Source organism: Lonchura striata, chromosome 1 (assembly GCF_046129695.1).
Source record: "Lonchura striata isolate bLonStr1 chromosome 1, bLonStr1.mat, whole genome shotgun sequence".
NCBI classification, from domain to species: Eukaryota; Metazoa; Chordata; class Aves; order Passeriformes; family Estrildidae; genus Lonchura; species Lonchura striata.
Window position 1 is genome coordinate 132878143 of NC_134603.1, and position 21280 is coordinate 132899422.

The 21280-nt window shown below is 37.4% G+C and overlaps 1 protein-coding gene across 1 annotated transcript in view; it reads right to left on the bottom strand.

The window, feature by feature from the left end:
• LOC110474736 (putative acyl-CoA dehydrogenase 6) overlaps positions 1–12670 on the bottom strand; it is a 29544-nt gene extending 16874 nt beyond the window's left edge. The window contains exons 1-3 of the mRNA XM_077782579.1: positions 12552–12670; positions 7921–8027; positions 1775–1942 (exon numbers count right to left, since the gene is read on the bottom strand). Coding sequence (XP_077638705.1) covers positions 1775–1942; positions 7921–8027; positions 12552–12670 — 394 coding nt within the window. The remainder of the gene's footprint in view (positions 1–1774; positions 1943–7920; positions 8028–12551) is intronic.
• Positions 12671–21280: the final 8610 nt, after the last annotated feature.

The window sequence follows — 21280 nt, forward strand, 5'->3', positions numbered from 1 at the left end:
TCAAGCCAGATGAGCTTCCTGAAAAATCTCACTTCTGATATGACTCACCCAAAGAGTACAATCAACAGTCTTAATACTTCATTTCAAAAGGTCGCCAATCTTGGTACTGTGACCCCTTTGGAGATAAATATGTGTATCATCACAAAAGAATTAAAACACATGCATTTTGAGGAGCACAAATTTTGCTCCTAGGGAGACTTCTACACTTCTGCAGATCAGAATAAGGTCTCAGATAATTTTTCTGCTCTACATCTATTTAATGCAGGTAAAGAAGATATGTGTGTAGGCTGTGAGATCTAACATCTCCCCTCTCCTAGAGCTATGACAATTCATGTCTTTTTGGAGTAAGCCAAGTAGCTGAAAACATCTAATCCAATTTCTGTGTATTTTAGCTGCCACTAACTCTGGGTCAGCTGCTTTGTTGTTTTAGGAAGATTGATCTCAGAGAAGAAGTACTGCATTTGCATTCTGACCCCTCCATGAAAAATCACAAGAAGGACTTCATTTATTTATCAGCAGATGGCTGATAAGAGAATTTACCTGGAAATTCAGAGCAATTCTGGCTGCAAGTTACATGTTTGCTCATCACTTCTCAATAAGAATGAAGTTCACCACTAGTGAAAAAGTTCAGGTCTGTCTTCCATGAGCTCCCATTCAAAGCATGTCTTGCATGAGCAGAGGTTCACTCAGTTCACTCAGAACCTGCTTGATTCCCAAGGCTTGCTTGATTCCCACTTGCTTGACTTACTCCATGCTTAAATTCACTTAAAAGACATTCCCTTAAGAAGCCCTCATCATCCTCTTTTGCGACACTGGAGACCTGGGTTTTGTTCTAATCCATTAAGTGAACATAGAGACATTCACTTCACTGCTATGGTGGTGTTCCTACATGTGAAATGTCAATAATGGCACATACTTTGTGTGTAAAATACTCTGAATTGAATGAACAAAAAAGCCCTGAGTATAAATACCTTATATATAAATATATTAATATACATTATTCTGGATTTAATAACTATTAAAAACTATTGAATTGTTAATGGTTTATTTGCATAAAATAAACATTAATTAAAATTAAAATTAAATATACTATATATTATATTGCACATAAATTAATATGTTGCATATTTTTAAACATTAAAATGAGTCAAAACTGAAAAGGTTTAAAAACTTTTGAACAGGTGTCAGAACTGCAAAAGATCCCCACCAGCACAATCTTAACTGCATCCTCTCTGGATGATGTTCTTTATGCATACAGCACTTGTGCATTCTGCAAGGTCTGCAGATTGCTCAGGAACAGACACTGTGTGGATGTACCACTGAAACTGGTAGCCTTAGCTCAGGCAGTAATTCTTCCATGTCTTCACCTGAATTGCTAGTCTTATTCAAAACCAAATCCCTGCTTCCAAGATATTTCAATCTTTCACTCCAGCCCACATTTAACTCTTAGACTATTTTTATAATTTAACTGGCAATAGTGCCCTGGTGAAAGGATCCCTTTGCACAGCACAGCACAGCCATGAAACACTCTGAATGTGCCTGCAATTCTCTTCAGCAATTCTCTTCTACCAGGCTTGAGAGGTATTTCCCAAGTTTGAAATCTCTAAACTCTTTATCCTTTTACTTTCATATGGTTATGAATCAGTGCCATGAAAATGTATCTGAACAACTCCTCTAAATATATTTTTGGTTAAACACCTTTCCTTCTTGTATTAGGCATATAAAAACCACCAATAAAAACCAAATGAGAAGACAAAGAGTTCTGTGTTATTACCAGGTAGATTCATTGGCAGACATATGAGAGATTTATTTCGATGGGGAGGTCCTTTGCTGGTATTTGCCAGGAGCCACATCCAGTCTGCCTGGCTCCCAGTCGTAATCCACATTTTACCTCCATTTATGACATATTCATCGCCCTTTCTCACAGCCGATGTCTTGATATCTATTTCAAAACACAGGAAATGAAGGGTTATTCTTGTGAAGGAGAGGTACATTGGTCCACGTATGACTGGCAGGGTCACTGCCTTGCTCTCAGACAGAAAACTATTTGCTTCTCCCTCATACTCCCCTATCCTGTAACCCTTCCAGGACATAAGGCAAAACAGTCTGGAAAACTTGGAAGGCAAGCCAGGGAAACAGGACCACTTCTCCCATATTCCTTTAGGTGGAGTCTTCATCCCAGTAGATGAGAGCAGAAAGCTTCCTCAGTAGATGTGGTGGTCAAAAACTTGGGAGAGAAGCATTTCACTGTGAGGTGATCTATTAGAGTTTCACTTGCTGTGTACCTTAGTCCTGAGGAGGCCATTAATTCCAGAGTCATGACTTTAGCAAACACAAGCCTCGGTATCTGTGAATGCATAAACATAAACCAACATGCACTTCCTGCATGCTCTTGGTCACCGTGCTGCAATACGTTCAAAGCTGCTAAACTACTAAAGGCCAAGTCTTGCAATGAGTGTCTGGACATGAAGGAACTCTAAACACATGCTATTTATACACCCTGGCAAAAAACAATCTTATTTTCATCTGCAACGGTTCACATCATGCTGCAAACAGTCCTAGCTGCAACAGACAGCCAGAAAGAATAATTATATGTCGTCCAGCAGAGTTTCCAAAGGGCTCCCTTCTTTTCCCTGCAATCAAACTTCTCTGACAAGAACCCCAGCTGATGAGGACTCTCCAACAGTATGCGCCCAATAGTACCTGTGAATCTAACAAGGCTATGAAATCCATAAGAGACCATCCACTGAAGGGGGATCATAGAGGGGAGAGATCCATAGATCTTGGAGAATATGAGTCAGACAAGAAATGGAGTGGGCAGGCAAGTTTAAGTAATCTGGTTACACTTTCATACACAATCACCTCAGTCTGCACATGCATGTTCTCCCTAGGGCTCTAAACATAAACCAAAAGCAAACCCAAGTATCTGATCTTCATTTAGGAGATAAACTGGGACTGAGGTCAGCATGGCTGAAAATTTGTCTTATTAATGAAGGCACAGGAGAAAAATGATGGGAGAAAATTATATAAGGTATAAAATAAGGAAGTATGGGATATAGCTATGGCTAAACTAATGTAAGCAAGGGAAAGAGATCGTAATCATGTAGATAAAACCAGCAGACACAGAGGAATTCACCCAATAAAAAGACTATGGCAAATCTGTCCAAGGGACTCAATATAAAATCTGTATAATAATGAATGCCAAGAACCTTAAGTAATCTAAAGTACTGGCACTTATAATACATGGACACAGACACTGTACACTCATATACATGGAGACTAAATAATAAATGAAGGACACACAAGAGTTGGAATAAGAAATATGACTGTACTGAAGTGGTAAGATGGGAGCATACACAGTGATTTACATCACACATCCCTTTGTTATGGAACAGCTACTGAAGAGATTAGATAGAAGTCCCATAGAAGGTCTGCAAAAGAACAATGAGCACTGTGATGTTACCACAAATGTAAATAGTTCTTGCAGGCATGGCGTCACAGGGGACTAACCACCCAAATACAGATTAAAAGAACAAATGCCTCACTAATGAGAATGATCAAGTACTCCAGATTCAATGGTTCACAGTTTACTTCAAACACTTGAGAAACAACTATTTTACATGATCTTGTGAAGAATTTATTCTCTTTAATTAGAGATGATTAATAAAGATGATCAAATAAATATGTAATATATAATATGTTTAAAATATAGCAGGCTTTGAAAACCTACTTAACAATTCACTATGGTCAAGTAGACCCAGGAATATGGCTATGAAGATAATTTGGAATATTTCACTAGTTATTTTCCCTGACAGAGCATATCTCTGGGAAAAGGCTACTTCAGTGGGTGCTCCATAACTCATTTTTGCAGGCAAATACCACTGACTCTTACAACCATCATTCTCTGAGGAGCCCTTCTAGGGAAGAGCACAAGGCATCACCAGAGGTGAATGATACAGCGGATGCCATACAAGCAGCCAGGGCTGGTCACATCACTGTTCAAATCACACCTATTCAAGCCTCAATTTTCCTCTCCACTGCACTCAAGTCCAGCCATGTGCTTAAATAGATTTGATTAAAGGTAAGGTTGGCTTCACCTTTTAAGGTCAGTATTACAGTCAGAGATAAGAAACACACATCCTTAAAGTAAAGTATGATAAACATACCTGAAATTTACATCATCATCACACGAAAAAAAGACAACTCAAAACTTTAAAGAAATACCTTCATGTCTAACTGAATGAATAATCACTTCAAAAATCAGGAAATTACTTGTAGGAAATGAACAAGATTAATCATGAAAGTAAGCTACAATTTGGAGATTAGAATATAAGCACTGCAGCAGGTTGAACTAAGTTAAATCTTGCAGATGAAAACCAACAAAATCAAAGAAGATTGTGGTAGAAAACAATACTGTTTCAACCACAGAAATGAAAACAGGATAGCAAAAAAAAAAGGCATATAGAGGATACTTTAAAAAATATTTCACAAGAGATTACAGTCAGATTCACAATTTGGTTGACAAAGCAGAACAAAAAAAGAGTGTATAGAAACTGAAATTAGTGAAAAAAGAGATTGCTGGTTTTAGCAATCTGCACAACCTGAAAATATTTTTGGAAATTAAAAAAAAAAAAATTCAGTTTACCCATGGTATCTTATTTAAACCCAACCTGATTTATTATGAAATAGGCTTTTCTAGAGAAAAATCCTATTGGACCCAAGCAAGTGAAATTAACACTACTAGGTAACTGTGAGTTAAAATTTGAAAATATAAGAATTAGAACAAAAGTGGAAATGTGCATAAGGAACTTGGCGAAGCAGAAATTGCATCAGGTTACATAAAAAGAAGCAATTCTGATGTACAGAGAAAATTTATATCAGAATGTACAGTGAATGATGTACTAGTTAAGCCCCTCCTTGGATATCAACCTCTGGACAAAACCTACTGAATATTTGCATTAATGATCTTTAAAAGAATAGGAATACACTAATTAAATTTGTCTGTGACACAAACTTGGGAGACATCACCAACTCAGACAACTAAAGTATGGCCCAGCAAGAAAATAATTATCTTGAGTTTTCAAATTCAACATGGCAAGGACAGGCACTCAGACACAAAGCAGTAAAAGTGATTGCTAAGTCCTGCAATGTTTCGATAGCAAACTGGTAATGAGGATGATCCACAGTTAATCACATGATTCACAAGTCTGCAAGCTGTTGTGTAACATCATGTATTGGAGTGTAATACTTCTACCAGGGTTGGAAATGTATTTGTGCCATTATAGACACCATGTGAAATCCTGGGGTTTCATGCTCAGAAAAGACAACCTCAATCCAGAAAAGAAGAAAGGCTGGATTCCACTGAGACAAAATGGAGAAAGATACTTATGTTTAAGAGGTAGACATCAACAGAGTTACTAGCTGCAGATACCTGAACATTCCCTGAAGCTAGAGGATGTGTGTGAGAAAAGTGTTTTTCATGATGTGGTCTTATATATACCCACAGACTACAGTCTATAAATTGTGGAATAAGAGTGAGATAAAATGAGACAATATAATTCAAATTTACACAAATGTTTATGCTGTGTAGTACCTGTAGTAGAATCCTGAAATTAAAGACACATTCTGTACCATCTGTACTGTTCTGTTTTTTTCTTCTCAAGCCAACTCTCTGCTAGTTTTGGTTCACATGGTCACTACTATGGACAATATAGAAAAACCAAACTTGAAAGTAGACAGATGTTTTTTCATATTGACATGAATTTTGTATTTGACTAACATACACAGTCCTTTTTATTACGTTGAATTCTGAATAAATTAGTTTGAGGCACATTTCAATCCTCACGTAAACATTGTTTTTGTCTTCTGTGTTCCTATCACCTTCAGCAATTTTGGAACTGCAGGAAAAAATGTTAGAGATACCTTATTCTGTGTCATCCTTCAGTTTAAAATATACTGACTCACATGGCAGAAGCACGTCCCCAACATTCACTTGTGAACAGCTGCTCTGCCCCTTCACTTCTCTCAGGGAGACAAACATCCCAATAGCATCAGAAACAAAAGGAAGCACCAAGTGCAGTTTCACACACCTCAGGCTGCTTACGGCTGGGCCATCTGGAGATGGTGCAGAATGGTGCAACTCAGAACACGAGCTATTGCTGCTCATACCTAACTTGTCCATTTAATTGCCCTTCAGAAGCACTGTAAGCTGGATTTGGCATTTATATCACGGATCAAATCTTCCAGGAGGGGGGAAAAAGTATTTTCATTTCATCCTGCAGTGTATCTCCAAGCTGCAGCATAGGTTCAGTAGATAATCCTCTTTGATTCCAAATTAGTTTTTAACTGCATTCATCTAAGTGTATCACACCACTTTAACTAGATGATAAACAAGATGCTGTTGAAGGAATATTTATGTTACTTATTATCTAGAACATCGCATCCAAAAAAAAAATTAAATTCATATTAAGAATTTTCTGGTAATTTTCCTAATTAAACTAGAGAGGCACTTATTAAAATAAATGATGTTTTTATTACATTAGTAAAATTCAAATTTATAATTACTTTAATAAATAAATTATTAAGTGCTATTATGAGATTGATTATTTAAATCTTATTAATATTTAAATTATAACAAGCAATAATGTAGTTTTAATTATATTGAAATTTAATATTTTTATATTTATTACTTATAACAATTAAGCATTATTTATAAGTACTCTTTAATAAACAAGTCTACTAAAATTATGGAATTTTTCTTAGAACAAATTCAATTAACCCAGAAAGGAAAACAGCAATAAATTATGCAGGAAGATTTAGTCCCATTACCTCATTATCCACATTAACATTCTTGAAATCTACCTGCTGCACCCTTGCTTGAGCACTGGATGTTAATCTATTTGCCTTGAAAAAACAACAGGAGTTTGGTCACGGAGTTGATAGGACTCCTCAGATAAAAAATGTCTGTCATACTTGGCAAGTTTGTCTGCAGGAAGACGTCTCATTAATTTGTAAGAACACAATGTGGTCAGCTTGGCCATGCTCTGTCCAACAACTAAACCTCTAAAAGTAATCACTTATCAATCCTTTTTCCATTAAGTCCATGATTCATCATCAAAGGAAACATATTTTCCTTTTCTACCGTATCTGTTTTGATTTAATTTCTCAAATTTTCTACTGCCTCAGGCACTTCAGAATAACAGTTTCATTTGTCCTGGTTTCTAAACATATTTTTGCACTAAACCAAGAAAAACAGTTGCATGCAAAGTAACTAAATCATAAAGATAATAGATTGGACATTGCAAATTCTTCATTAGCTCTAAATAAAGCAATCACCAATTGAGAGATATTTTTGCTTCACAGGAATGACAGAAGGGGCTGAGGTGAAATAAAGATGAACAAGAGGAAATAATTGTGAAAGTGATGCTGTCATTTTCAGAAGAGAGGGGCTCTGTAGTTTTCCCCCATTCAGGGAGAGGTCTTTGTCACGGCAGCCCAAGTTCTAGTGCAGCTGAAGGGGCTGTGTTCCCTGTCAGTACATCTGGAGCTGCACGACTGAATTTGGCTGTGCAGCTGATGAGGTGTGGAGTGCTCCTGCCAGCAGTGAGCCTGGACAGAGCAGGACAGCACTGGAAGAAAACTGGGGCCAGCAAAAAAGCTGCATTAATCTGTTGTGCTCAGCCTATACACAAGGTCACTCCATTGATTCACCTGACAGATATGTTAAAATTGATTGCTTCTGGATGCATGAGAAGTATGTGTTATGTTCCTGGAATGTTACTTTTTGCCCTCACCATGCCAGACTTTCCTTCCTTTTGTTTCTTACAAAGGACAAGGGCAAAGTGAAGGGTCAGAAAAAACAGATCCTTTCCATTAAAACATCAGGCTGTCTAAAACTGTCAGTTTGCTAGCTTAACTCACTTGCAACATCTGACCCAGCTCCATCTTCACTGATTCCCAAGCAAGCCACAAAATCACCAGCTATAGTTGGTACGAGGAACTGTTTTTTCAACTCATGAGAACCAAACCTGCAACAATATAACAAAAAAGATAGGATATTAAAACCCTATGAAGGTAAATTTTATTCAGAAGTTAGTTACAAATTCTGTTCTACCCACACAGAGATCAATTTTCCTATGTCTAGGGAAAAAAAAAAAAAAAGCTGTCCCAGAGCCAAAAGATAGAATAAGATACCTTCCAAAGTCTTCACCAGAAGTGCAGTCACAATCATTTCAAAGAAGCTTTAAAAAGTGTTCAGGCATCTTACTCCCACAGAAATGTGTGGTCTAGATGCCCAAAATCTATCTACATGACTGTTGCTTTAAAAGTTCCAGGTCTAATAAATACAACCCCTGAGGATTCCTCTCAATGCTCCCGCACTAATACGCAGCCACCAGGATGGAGGACCTGCCCTCTGTTTATCTTCTGACTTTTACACCATCTCTTTGCCAGATTTTAGTGGTGAGTGAAATCTTTGGCCACCATCTGCAAATACCTGTATTTAAATTATTTATATTTCACATCTACATTTAAATCATGCAGTAAAATCCATTAATGCTTCTTCCAGCTGTTCTTTTAACTCCGCAAGAAAAAAAAAAAAAAAAAAGGGAAACAGCAAACTCTTGATGGTATTTTAACACAAAAATTTCATTTGGCTGTATTTAAATTCAGTTAAGAGGCACATGCTGTTTTCCCGCTGTTTAAAAGACTGTATCCAGTCAAAATATGCCATATTTCATTTCATGCTTGATTTTGTCCTAATTAGAATTCACTGATTTCCTTTTGCAGTGTGAATGGTGAGTTCATGATCTGGTTCTCGAACCTTTCTTGTGTGACTGAAAAATTCCTTGGGTCATGAAATGTCTTACGTGTCCAGGAATCCATAAATTCAAGTTCCTCCTCAGCCTCCTCTTTGTTGTGAGGCTTCCCAGGTCATCATCACCACTCAGCTCCTCACTGGGGTCTCCTTCTAAAACATTGTCCCAGTACTTCCAAAAGAGTGGTGCCATTCAAACTAAGACTAAGTCATCCCCTCCAACCAGCCCTGGACAGGCAGAGAACAGACTGGGATCTGGCAGACACTTCCACTTGGTACACACAAGGAGCTCAATTCCTGGTCCTGTCCCTGCTGAAAATCACAGCAGCAATTCCAAATAACTACAAGTAGCAAGTTTGGAGGGCCTACTCCTTCCTCTAGCATACTGGAACAAAGTTCCCATGTCTGTTAGACAGCATACTTTATTTTTTAATTTTCATGGGGCATGATCAAGTATGGCTAGCTGCACATTCATCAATCAAAAAAAAAACCCAAACAGCCCAACCAACAAAATGGACAATCAGATTATGATAGTTGTGATTTTTGGCAATGCTTTCTAATGTTTGAAACTTTGCTAACCTTTAGCATTTCAACAGAGGATTTTCATTGCAAAAACTTTGCTTAGAATAATATTTTTTGTTTGATGTCTTTCTTTGTTTTGAGTTCCAGAAAACAGTTCAGTTCTTTCCAAAAATGTGGTTATAGAAAATGTTATTTTGCAATAAAAATAAAAAAAAAATTGGTTGGGCACCACTATCTTCAGAAGATGGCGGGTCTCCATGCCTTGCAGGAGACAGCTTGCTTCTTGCTAAGCTGCTAGCTTTTGTGTTAAAAATATGTCATTTTTGTAAAATTTTACCCATCTTAAATGCATCCTAGAAAAATCTCAGGTTTGCACAAATGTAATACCCACTTCTTCCCAATTTAACAGCTCCAGAACTAGAAAACTCTGTTTTCAAGGAGATCATGCTCTGGACTCAAGACAGACCCGACCATGTCTGCCTTCTGGTTGGGTCCATACCCCAGAGGATAGTTTCCCATGTGATTACCTGTGCAGCCTTAGCATCACCATAAAATATATTTCTATGCATTTGAGTATCCACACATACACACAAGTCTACAGTCAATGAATCTTGTTGATCCTATGCAACATAAAATCTCACACAACTGTGAGATTCTGACACATTGACTTGCGTGAAAGTGCTTATTCATCTTTTCTTGCTCCATACTTTGTAACTAATATTGGTGGAATGTCATGAAAACAAAGACAGAAATTCCAGTGGTATACAATCTTGTAATTAGAGGGTAAAAGGAAAGTAAAACCATGGCAAAATACAGATGTAACACTTCTGTGATCCACGCAGTTCTGTTTATATTTTCTAATTGTCAGCTGCAGCTTCTCTTCTTTACAGCAAACAATAAATCAGATAGTAAAGCCAACTTTTTTTATATTAATTCCCAGCTATGCTGCTAACAAGGGTGGAGAAAGAATCAGTGATGAAATAGAAAAGCATTCTCTTCCCACTAAATAATCATCATTGTCCTTACTATTTGCCTATATAAAACAGGGGGTGGAAAAAAAAGTTCACTGCCTACTGCTGAGATAAGCAGCTCTAAACTGATCTGGTATCACTACAGATGTGACACACTTCAGGTATGTCTATAAGCTCTGGGAAATGCATATAATTCACTGCCTCAGCTAGGAGCTGCTTTCTCCACTCTATTTGTAAGCAAGCAAGGGCAGTATTATATCTGAATGCATTTGAAAGACCTGGCAGAAGGTTATGTTCCAAACCATCAAAGGTCAGATCACTGCGGGCAAAGCATTTTCTATTTAGTTCTTAAATTTAGAAAGTCTTATTGCTTCACTTAGGGGACTCTGGGAATTACAGGAATCACATTCATGGAGTTAGTTTGTAGGTACACTCAACATATGCTGGATGAATGTTGAACAAAGCTCAAAGTTATGAAAGCCACCAAAGAGCTACAGAGGCTTTTTTATGGGTTGATGGTTGATTCCCACATTATTGTTTGATTTGTGTAACAATGAATAATCAAGATGCAAAATCTGACTTATCTCTACAACGTGTTTAGAATCCCCACAGTACACAGATACTATTAAAGAAACAATCCAGGACATGGGTGCCATTTAAATCCATGACCCAGGACAAGCAATCCTGGGAGTGGTGGGATCTTCCCACTACACAGCATGAGGTAAAGATGCACACAGGCAAAATTTCCTGTAGCTTTCTCTTTTCATTACCAAGTTTCACTTTTATATGTGTGTGGGGGGAATTGTACTGCATAAGGAGCCCATGTAATTGGCTCTGCAGTGGACGAAAAATTCAATCATGCAGATACAAATTCAATTAAAGATTTCATCAAGTTAACAACAATTTCACTCTTCTTTTCCAAGAACTTCCAGTTTAGGATTTCATTAGCACAAATATGCATAACTTCACTGTTCTACTACAGCAGAACAGAGTAACAGAAGGCCAAAAAACTGCGATGGAACAAAATCCCATTTTCTTTTACCCACAGATTTTCTTTAAACCCCTGAATAAAGGGCTGTCATGAGGGCAAGGTAGTACTGTCTGAAGTCTTTTAAAATACTTATTCTCAGTGGGACTATAGTTAAGCCACTGTTGCAAGAGACATATTGAACTCCATGCATTTAGCAAGCTTTTGGTGCATTACACAAAGGAGAAGAAAACTTTAAGAAAATTTTTTAAGAAAAATTTGTTGTAGGTGAGACCTCCAAAGTCACACATACAGCAGGATAAGCAGATCCCAAGAGAATGAAGCTTATATTCCAGACTCTACAGTAGATTTACAGGGGTTTTCATTCAGAATGGGGGAAAAAAGTCAACAATTTTTTTTGTTAGCAAAAAAACCCTAAAATGTTCTTCTGAGTAAAACTTCCCTTCTTGTATATCTGTTTAGTGCAGAGAAATTCCCTATTTCAACATAATTATTAGAAATTAATTCCCACCCTCAGCTTCCAGAATTTTAGGTGTATCCATATTCCAGGGGCAGACTGCTGGATCACCCAGTTGCCCCACTCTAGTTTTGAACTGCTGTTACGATAGAGTGTGTCTGCAAAACTCCTACATTAAGAAGTTGGTAACTGTCACTTTTATTGAGGGAGGAAAAAACCACAACAAATCAGATTAAGAAAATGTAGGAGCCTGAATGATAGTAAGCGATTCAAATGGAAACACTGATGTAGCTGATGAAAAAAACAAAAATGATTAATTGCCTAGAATGGGCATATTTAGGAAGCATGATATTTGTGCTACAGCTTTAGGACTGACACATTGCAAAGCTGGAAAAAGAGCAATTATAAAGCAGAATTAGACTGATACTAATCATTGCAACTAAATGCATCTTTAGTATTACTGCACTGGGATATAAGAAAAAAAGACAGACATGAAGAAATTGGATTCTGGAATTGCTTTTTTAAAATTGGTTTTGGTACCAAGATTTTGTGTTTGTAAACATATCATTTACTACTCAATGAGGTTTATGTTTTAACATATAATTAATATAATTCTAGCATTAAAAAAAAAAAAAAAGTGGAAGTATTTTCTCCTCTAAAGCAAACTGAGAGAAGTAAAGAGTTGGTTCTTTTCTCAGGCATTACGGAGTAGCCACTAGACAGTAAATTTACACAGTATTGTTTTTTTCTACTGATGACAATTGGGTTTTAGCCTAAACCAAACTTTCTGAAAATTACCTTGTAAGAGCAGGGGTAGCCATGCCAGCTTGCACTCCAATAGCCATGGGAATACCTCCACAACGGATATTTCCCAGCTCTTCTGCCACTGCAATATTATAGGAGAAGTCCAAACCCATGCCGCCATATTCTGAGGAAAAAACAAATCTATGATTCTCAAATTCTAGACTGCCATAAGCAACAAGAAAAACAACAAAAAAAGATGTTGCTACTGCAAGGACTTGCCAACTGCAATTTAACTGCTAATTTTTATGTATTTGACAATTACCAGCTTCCCTTTCACAAAAGCAAAACACATTATTCTCTACAATATTGAGAACTGAGCTGAGAATGACACCTGCTCTAATTATGTGCACATCAGGTCACTTCTGAGCATCCTATGTAGCCTCATTACTTTTACTGGAAACAGAAGGAATAAGTGACATGCTGTTGTAAATGATACCAGAGGGTAAAATTATTCTTTCCAACAGCAAGGTCATATGAACAAATCACACCACAAGGTAATAAGTGCTTTTATTTCCCCATGATAACACCTGACATCCACTCTCATCACACAATGCAATCATCTTTCTCAGACACAGCAGCCAAGTCAGCACGGAGCGCGACCACACGCGGGTCATGTTTCTATTCTAAATTCCTGCTCTAGCTCAAAATGCATGTTAGACACAACTGCAGTACTGAATGCATTTACTCCACACCCTGCACCCATCTGTGCAGTGATTAAAGCCCTCTGTTCCCAGGGAGCTGACAGCCTGGGGTACTGACCTGGTGCCAGCACAGCCCATTGCTGCCCCTCTCCCACCAGCATTCCAATCTGCAAATTCAATTAAAGAAGAAATTATTCTTCACCTCATTCCCATGCCCAGTGCTGATAAACCCACTACATAGTGAAACACAGAAAAAGGCTACATTGCTATGATGGATGAGGTAATTTTTAGCTGTATAAAATAGCTTATAGTCCATAGGAAATATGGTGAGAAAGTGAAGGTTAAGGTTACTACCTGACGTCATTAGTTGACTGAGCAGCTTTGATTAGATAATGCTGCCTCTTTTTTTTTTTTCTTTTAGATCCTTTGAAGACCAGCTAAAAAAGTTTTGAATAAACAGATACAAACCCTCACCCCTCACACACACAATAAGGGGCAGATGACCCTTGTCTGTTTTCACTTGCTGACCTCAAACACTGAGTACACTCTTCACTGACCTGCTCTGAAGTTTTCAAAAAATACCATTAAATAAAGGTCAAAACACCACAGTGCATATAAACATGGGGCTTTGCATGCTATCATCTGTTTCCTAAACCCACAAAAACTATCTTTGTGCATCCTTTCTTTGCTGAAAGGAAAAAATACAATAGGAAAGGCTAAGCATAAAGTTCAGTTTCCAAAAAACACTTCTCCTTAGGTCATACTGAATAGTCTAGACTGACAGAATTAAAAAACTGCTACTTTTCCAAACTTTTGCTTGAAAAGAATGTTTCTTAAAAATACACACAAAATTAAAGTGCCTACTGGGAGCTTAAGCAGTATAATGAAACATATCAGCAATATGGAAATGTGTTTAACATAACAGATAATCTAATTTTCTTGCCTTTACACAGCCCCCATCAATAAATAAATGCTCTGAAAAGCAGTAAGGAATCTATGTGTACGTAAAGCCAAAATTATTTAAAGATATCTGGAATTAGAGAGATTGTATTAATTTGGTAGCAGAGTTATAATAGACAACCTCAGTTCTGGCACCTCACAAATTCTTTTAAGAATTAGATTTTTTTTATATAATTTTATTTAATTGTCAAACTACTGTTATTACTGATTTTATTTTTAGTTTTGTCTACCAGGCAGTTATATTCCCATCTTTCACTTAAATTTCACAGAAATTTAAGAAACCTTAGTTTCTTGATTTGTCCAAAGTAACTTCCCAGGAGGAATGTTATGCACAAAACTGACTCAAAGAAGGGCTACTTTATCCAAGTATACAGTTTAGAGACATTCTTTGTCCCTACCACTTTGTCCCTTGTATATTACCACAAAACAGACTCTTCTTGCAGTCATTTGAGATAAGTTACTGAGTACACTTTAAAAACAAAATACTGAAAAAGGTCAACTTTTAAAGGGATAACAATGAAAGAATTTCTGAACAAAGGGAGTAAAAGATCAGAATGAAGCTTTGGGAGCTGGAGAGGGAAGTCCTGCCAGGCAAAGAGATGGTAAAATCCTGAAGTTTTATAATCTGGGGATAGATAATGCAAGAGACAACCACAGCTGCAGGCAGGAAGGGCAAAAGCAAATGGTAAAACCATTAATCAGACCACACCTAAGCTTTAGTCAGTTCTGTTCCAGGAGCCAAGTTAAAGCTTCATGGAGAAATGTGAGTGATTTGCTGGACAATGACAGGGAATGTCTTTTTTAGCCCTGAATACTTGATCAAAGTGGAGACTGATTTTTCAGTGCAGTCTGTGCCATTATATCCCTGGTAATTCAGGTAACTTAGGCCGTGGCCAAACTCAGCTGTGTCCCATCTCTTCGGAGAACTGGCACTCCACACTGAGCCAGGCTGCAGTGGTGTCACACACAGCTTCAGCAGACAGTGCTGGCTACAAGCACCAAAGAAATTTCCTTTTTTCCTCAGTTCCTAGTGGCAGCCTGGTGTTGGCAGACCCACCGCCAGCACCCCAGGCAGCAATTCTGGGGCTGGTCTGAGCACATTTCCCTGCATGTCATGGAACTCGGCTCTTAATCTGGGAAAAAACCACCAACCAGACTTATTTCCATCTGCTTCAGTGATGATGGTAAAAGTTTTATGACATTAATGTTCAATTTTTATTTGGAACAGAACTTGGGAATAACTCTTTTTGGAGGAGGGAAGAACTTTTTAAAATAACCCTTATTTGCAAAAAAGTCAATATGCTGGTGGTAGTAGGTTTGTGTTCACCAGTCTCATCAACAAACACCACTTCCTGGAAGTACCTCTTCTATGATTTAATGCTAATAGGTCAATTAAATTTTAATTCAGAAGAGCAAACACCACGCCTGACATAGGAGTGAAAATTTTGGTGAAGAATCCATAGTTCAAGAAACCAAATTAATTCCAGATTTGATTGCTTTACAAAACATACAAATAAACACACACAAAATCTCAAAAAATTAACAGCAAAAAAACCACACCAAAAAAAACTCCACATCAAGAATAACAAATTATATTTAAATACTCACATATAAAACATTTCTGGGGTAGGTAAATATTTCATTTTACTTTAAAATGAGATGAGGGGCCTTTAGAGAATTATTTGGCTACATTACCATTTATAATTTGCAAGAAAATTAAATTAATAAAGCACAAAGTAGATTAAATTAGGCAGAAAGTCTATTGCATTATTGCTTTTATAGCTGAAAACAGGTAAAAAGAGGCAACTCAGCTATATTCAAATTGTTACATTTTTGATGATAATAGCACAACTTCCAGCAGCTAAATGGCCTAATACAATATCTTATTCATTGTCGGATTTCAAGTTCTTTTACAAAGCAATTAAAATATAAGGCCCAAAGCAGAGAGCACAGAAACATACAAATAAATAAAGATTCTGCACTGCAGCCCATGGGCAGGAGCCAAGCTGCAGGAAAGAAAAAGTGTGTGGAGGAAGGAAGAGCAGAGAGGATGTGCTATGGACTGACTACAACCTCCCATTGCCATCCTGCTGTGCCGCTTGTGCTGGCGAACGAGGAAGGTGAGTCAGGAATGAAGAATGGAAGATGAACCTGGGAAGAAGGGGGAGAGGATGTTGGAACTTCTTGTTTTAATTTGCCTTTGCTTCTCACTACACAGATCTACTTTAACTGGCAGGAAATTAAAATAATTTTCCACAAGCCAAGTCTGCTTTTTCCTGTAATGGTAACTGGTGGCCAGCCCCCCTGATTTTCCTCAGCAGCCAGGCCTTGGCATTCGATTTTCTGCCCTGTCCTGTTGAAGACGGGGAGTGAGTTAGTGGCTGGACAAGATGAACCCACCACACCATGGTCAGTGTATTAACCTATTCCTTTAAATTGGCTCTCTGCTTTTCTACTGATCACCACCATCACATTATTTGAACACTCCTACAACCCACAAAAACTCCTTATTTTAGACAGACCAGCAAATTTTTACATGTCATGTTTGTAGATCCAGGCAGTGGAGTAGGAATCCAAAAGAACACAGTGAATCTTAAAAAACATTGGTTTTAAAAGATGCAAGTGTACATTCTACTAAATCTGACAATTTAGGGTAGCAGGAGTTTTACATATCAATTTAGGGCAGATGGCCCAAAACTACAAATAAAAGAGCAAGACATGATCTCCAGTTGCAACATGTCAAAACAGAAGCACTGCTGAGAAGACAGTTGGAAAAGCAATGGCAAATTCTATGAAAAAGGAGTCATAAAGGCAAACAAGAAGCTGAAGTCTTTCATATAATCATTTCACTTTTGTAAAGACCAGAGCATTTCTTGCTGCTTATTCAAGATCCCTGTTCAAATATGACTCTGTTCCATGATGAGACAGGCTTGAAGTCTCTAGTCAAAAATCTGTAAGAGTTTACAAGTGTCTCTATTTGGAATTTGCTTCTGAACCCCATGTAGTAGCTGCTAGTGAGAATGACAATATCTGTGGTGAAAAGGGTCTGGAAATGAATTGAAGCAAGGTGAAACAGGTGGTCATCAGAGTATTTTAAGAAGGTAAGTGAACCTGGATAAAGGAATTATGATAATACAATGCAGAATGTATCCAGAACTCCATTTTAAATGCTTATATTTATATAATTTATCTTGCTTGTTTGTCTGCTTTCCAAATTTTCAGTGAAGTGTATCTACGCCAAAGAAAATCACTCAGCATTATTTCTACTATGGGCATTTACCTCAGTGCAAGAAAAAAAAATCAAATATGTGCTTTTATATTTGTCACAGACAAATAAAACATGAATCCAATCCCAGTTTGAAGATAGGTCTGAGACTACTATATTTGACACTAGAATGACAAAGCCGGGAGAAGATTTGCATGAGCAAGTTCTCCCCTTGGCTCAAGTGCAAAGGGGAGCAGTGAGAGGCGGCAGAAATTGAACAGCAAGGGCCAGATTCTTCCTCCTCCTCTGGGCCCTCTTATCTGTGTTTCTGCTTTTTTGACTTGATAGCACTCAGTACACATGTAAATGATGGTATAGGATGCAAGCAACAGGAATCAAGCACCAGCAGAAGCAGTTTTAGGGATAAGAAATTATGACATTGGCTTTGTATCTCAGGTTGTGGCAGTTGGAGAGGAGGGCACTAATTCTGCTCAGATAATTTAAGTAGCAAGTCACCCTTAGCCCCTGTAAAGAGCCGCTACCACTTTAAGCTAATTGCCAGTTCACAGCCTACAATTTTAAATCAACAGAAGCAAAATTTAATTGTTCAAACTTTATTCACCTGTCATAAATATGGTTCAAGAATTTCAGCTCCAGAGAAGTACAAAAAACCTTGAATATACATAACTCCAAACGTCATCAGGTAGGACAGTACAGAAGTCCATATCATAATTCCTTCCTCTGCTTTATATTGAAGGAATTTAAAGAATTACCAAGGGTGTACTCTCTGTCTTGTGCAATTTCCCATAAGTCCATTATGAAAAGTTGAAACTGATGAAGTTCAGAAAACATCTTCTGCCTTCTTGGTTATTTGCTTCTGGCTGGGTGTAGAGGAAAAACCCTCTCATTAAGAGTAACAGAAAAACTGTGAGTCCACTTTAGTCTTGTTGGGACTAAGACATAAGTATTTTTGGGCTATTTTTTCCCCCCAGACCAATTCACAAAAAAATCAAAATGAAATAGCAAACTAAAAAAGCCAACAAGGAAAAAAACCTCCCAACACAAATAAAGCATTGTAACAGATGCAAAGTTCTTTTTAACAGATTACCTTAGTAAGAGAGACCAAACTCCCCCAGTTTGAATGAAATTTTGTCCCAAACCAAGAAAAAATATAGTGCTTCATGATTTTGTTTGGTTGATCCTAGAAAGATTGCAGTCACCTTTCAGTACTTGCTCTCTCACAGATACCATTTAATCCAATAATTTCAAGACAGGTAAGGACTTACTCTCCTAAACAAACTTTTAGTATTTCTCATTATCTAGTAGCCCTTGGAAAAGGAGAAATATGGATTGGCTTCTCATTACTTTTCAAGCACTCATGGTTAGCAGCACAAGTACAATCCCAAGAGCAATTAACAACACAAAATGTGTGTTCCTGCAAAACTCCTTCTGTATTCTGTATTATTCTGTACTGTATTCTGTTCATTCTTGCTACAGACATCATCACAGCTGCCACCACAGAAACTAAATTTACTGAACAAATAAGGTTATTGGGTCTGTATAGGACTGTTTCAGATTAAGACAGATCTACACTATAAAATAAAGGAGAAACTTCTCACACAGTGTAAGGATAAAAACTCTCCTATAACACCAGCACAAAATACCACATTGGAACTTGGCAATGCCTGACACTGGGCAGATAAATGCACCACACAGACCTGGCCCCAGCTAGGGACAGCATGGACACCTTTAAAAAGGCTTCAGAGCTATGTAGGACACTTTAAAAAGCCAGAGCAGTATATTCTAAATCACCAAGTTGCCAACACTTGCACTAACTACCCTCTGATTTCTAAAATATCCCTCAAAAATTTGTAGAGTTTTCCTCCTTTTCTAAGTGGTTATGCAGAATCACCCAATGACATTGATTAGAAATCACGTTTGTACAAAACTTTGAACTGAGAAGGTTAGCAAACTCTTAAAAACAATATCACACAAACCCACAAATTTTGTGTACAAACAATGTTATGGGGAAGGAAAAGCAAAGCTGCCCAGCACAACAGAATAAAATGTACACATGGCAAGAAACATTAACAATATAAAAGATGTAGTAGCGAAAAAAAAAAAAAACAAAAAAAAAAAAAGAAAAAAGAATATCCAAAGTGCACACAGCCCCAGGCATCAGATGTTGCATCAACTCCAAGCCAGAGAAAAACTTTAAGCAATTCTTGGTCACAGACCCTTCAGTTGTCTTCTGTCTGGAGTTTTAAATGTAGCTTATTCCCCCCACCACTCAACTCTGATCCAACACCTGTTCCAAAGAATTGGAATTTAATCAAAATAGCTTACAGCTTTTTCTTTAAGGTTAAAGAGCATAGATCTCAACTGTTCTACATTTGTACATTTGAAAATGTCAGTCAAACTAAATGCCACAGCCTAAAGAAAATTAAATAAACACCAAACACACAGAAAAATGAAATCAAGAAGTATAAAGGCTGAGTATCACCCTTCCTGAGCTTCAGTGGAAAAGCCATGTTACTTCTCATTGGGATTCTCTTTGGGCAAGCTCATAAACAAATCACAGAATGAATTTCAAGGATATCCCCTTTGCAATCTGCCTTCTATGTGAGATCAGCCAACCAGCAACAGCTGCCAGCCTCCTTACATACACCGAGCACACACGTTGCTGCCAGCCTGCTCTGAGCTTTGCTTACTTGAGCATTACTCAAGTAATGAGTCAGGCCCATCCAGCAGTGAATGCTTGTTCTCTCCAGCTTAAAGGTGGCCACCCTTCTGATGCTCAAGCCACCACTGCATCAAATCCTTCAACAACGTGTGTCCCCTGAAGTCCTCCTGACACAACCATATGTCAGCCCTCAGAGGCACTAAAATCTGTCACCAGCATCTGTCAGCCCCATGTAAAATGCATTCTTCGTCCCAAGAAAATGTCTAAACAGCTGCTCAACTATCATTAACATATTTGTTCACATTGAACAGGTAATAATTAGTCCCACACCTGTACAAGGATGAAGCAGGTACATCACCTTTATGTGGTGCTGGTGCTTCTATTCAGGACTCGTCCTCTCACATGAACCACCACAAATTCCTACAAAAAGTTTATGTTACTCTGCATCACTGCAAATTTTCTTCCAGTAGGATCTTAAGTATGAATGCACAAATAGATATTATAAGAATATGCAGTAATGCACAGACATTGAACCATACACAGGTCAACAGGGAAAGAAAATGGGAATTGACTTATCAATGGGTAACTGACAGAGATACCCCAAGGAACACACCCCAGTTTAAGCACAAGAAGAGACGAGTAACAGGACTGAATAAAAGTATGTACATTTGTAAAGAGTTTTCAAAAGCTGGATGAAAAGAAGCCACTGTACTCAGTTTTGTAGCACTCTATGGGCAAAAACAGACTTACTGCTTTCATTTCTTTCAGGCATCTAATTACTTTCATTCCTTTAAGGTATCAGGATATACAGTCACTATTAAAAATATCATTCTGTTTCTTCTGAATGCCAAATAAATAAATAATTAAACTGAGAAGCAATACTAAGGGATTTAAGGATTACAGATTTATTACATTTGCTACTTATTAAAATTTATAAAATTGTGTAAGTTTTTTTAAACTTATAAAATGCTAAGGTTTACTACAAAGGCTAAATATTTATCAGCTGAAAGCTGTGTTTAATTTTCTTCCCTAGCAGATCTTTTAATCCAGTCCAAGCTAATAAATAGCTTGTTGGAAATTCACATTTGTCTTGACATTTAATATGTCACACTCAAAGACATAAATTTTACTAAATCATACTTTCCAAAACTTGCAATCTACAAATGGAATTATAAATTGAGAATTGAAATTTTGGGCATGGGGGAAGAAACTTAAAAAATGTTAATTTTCAATA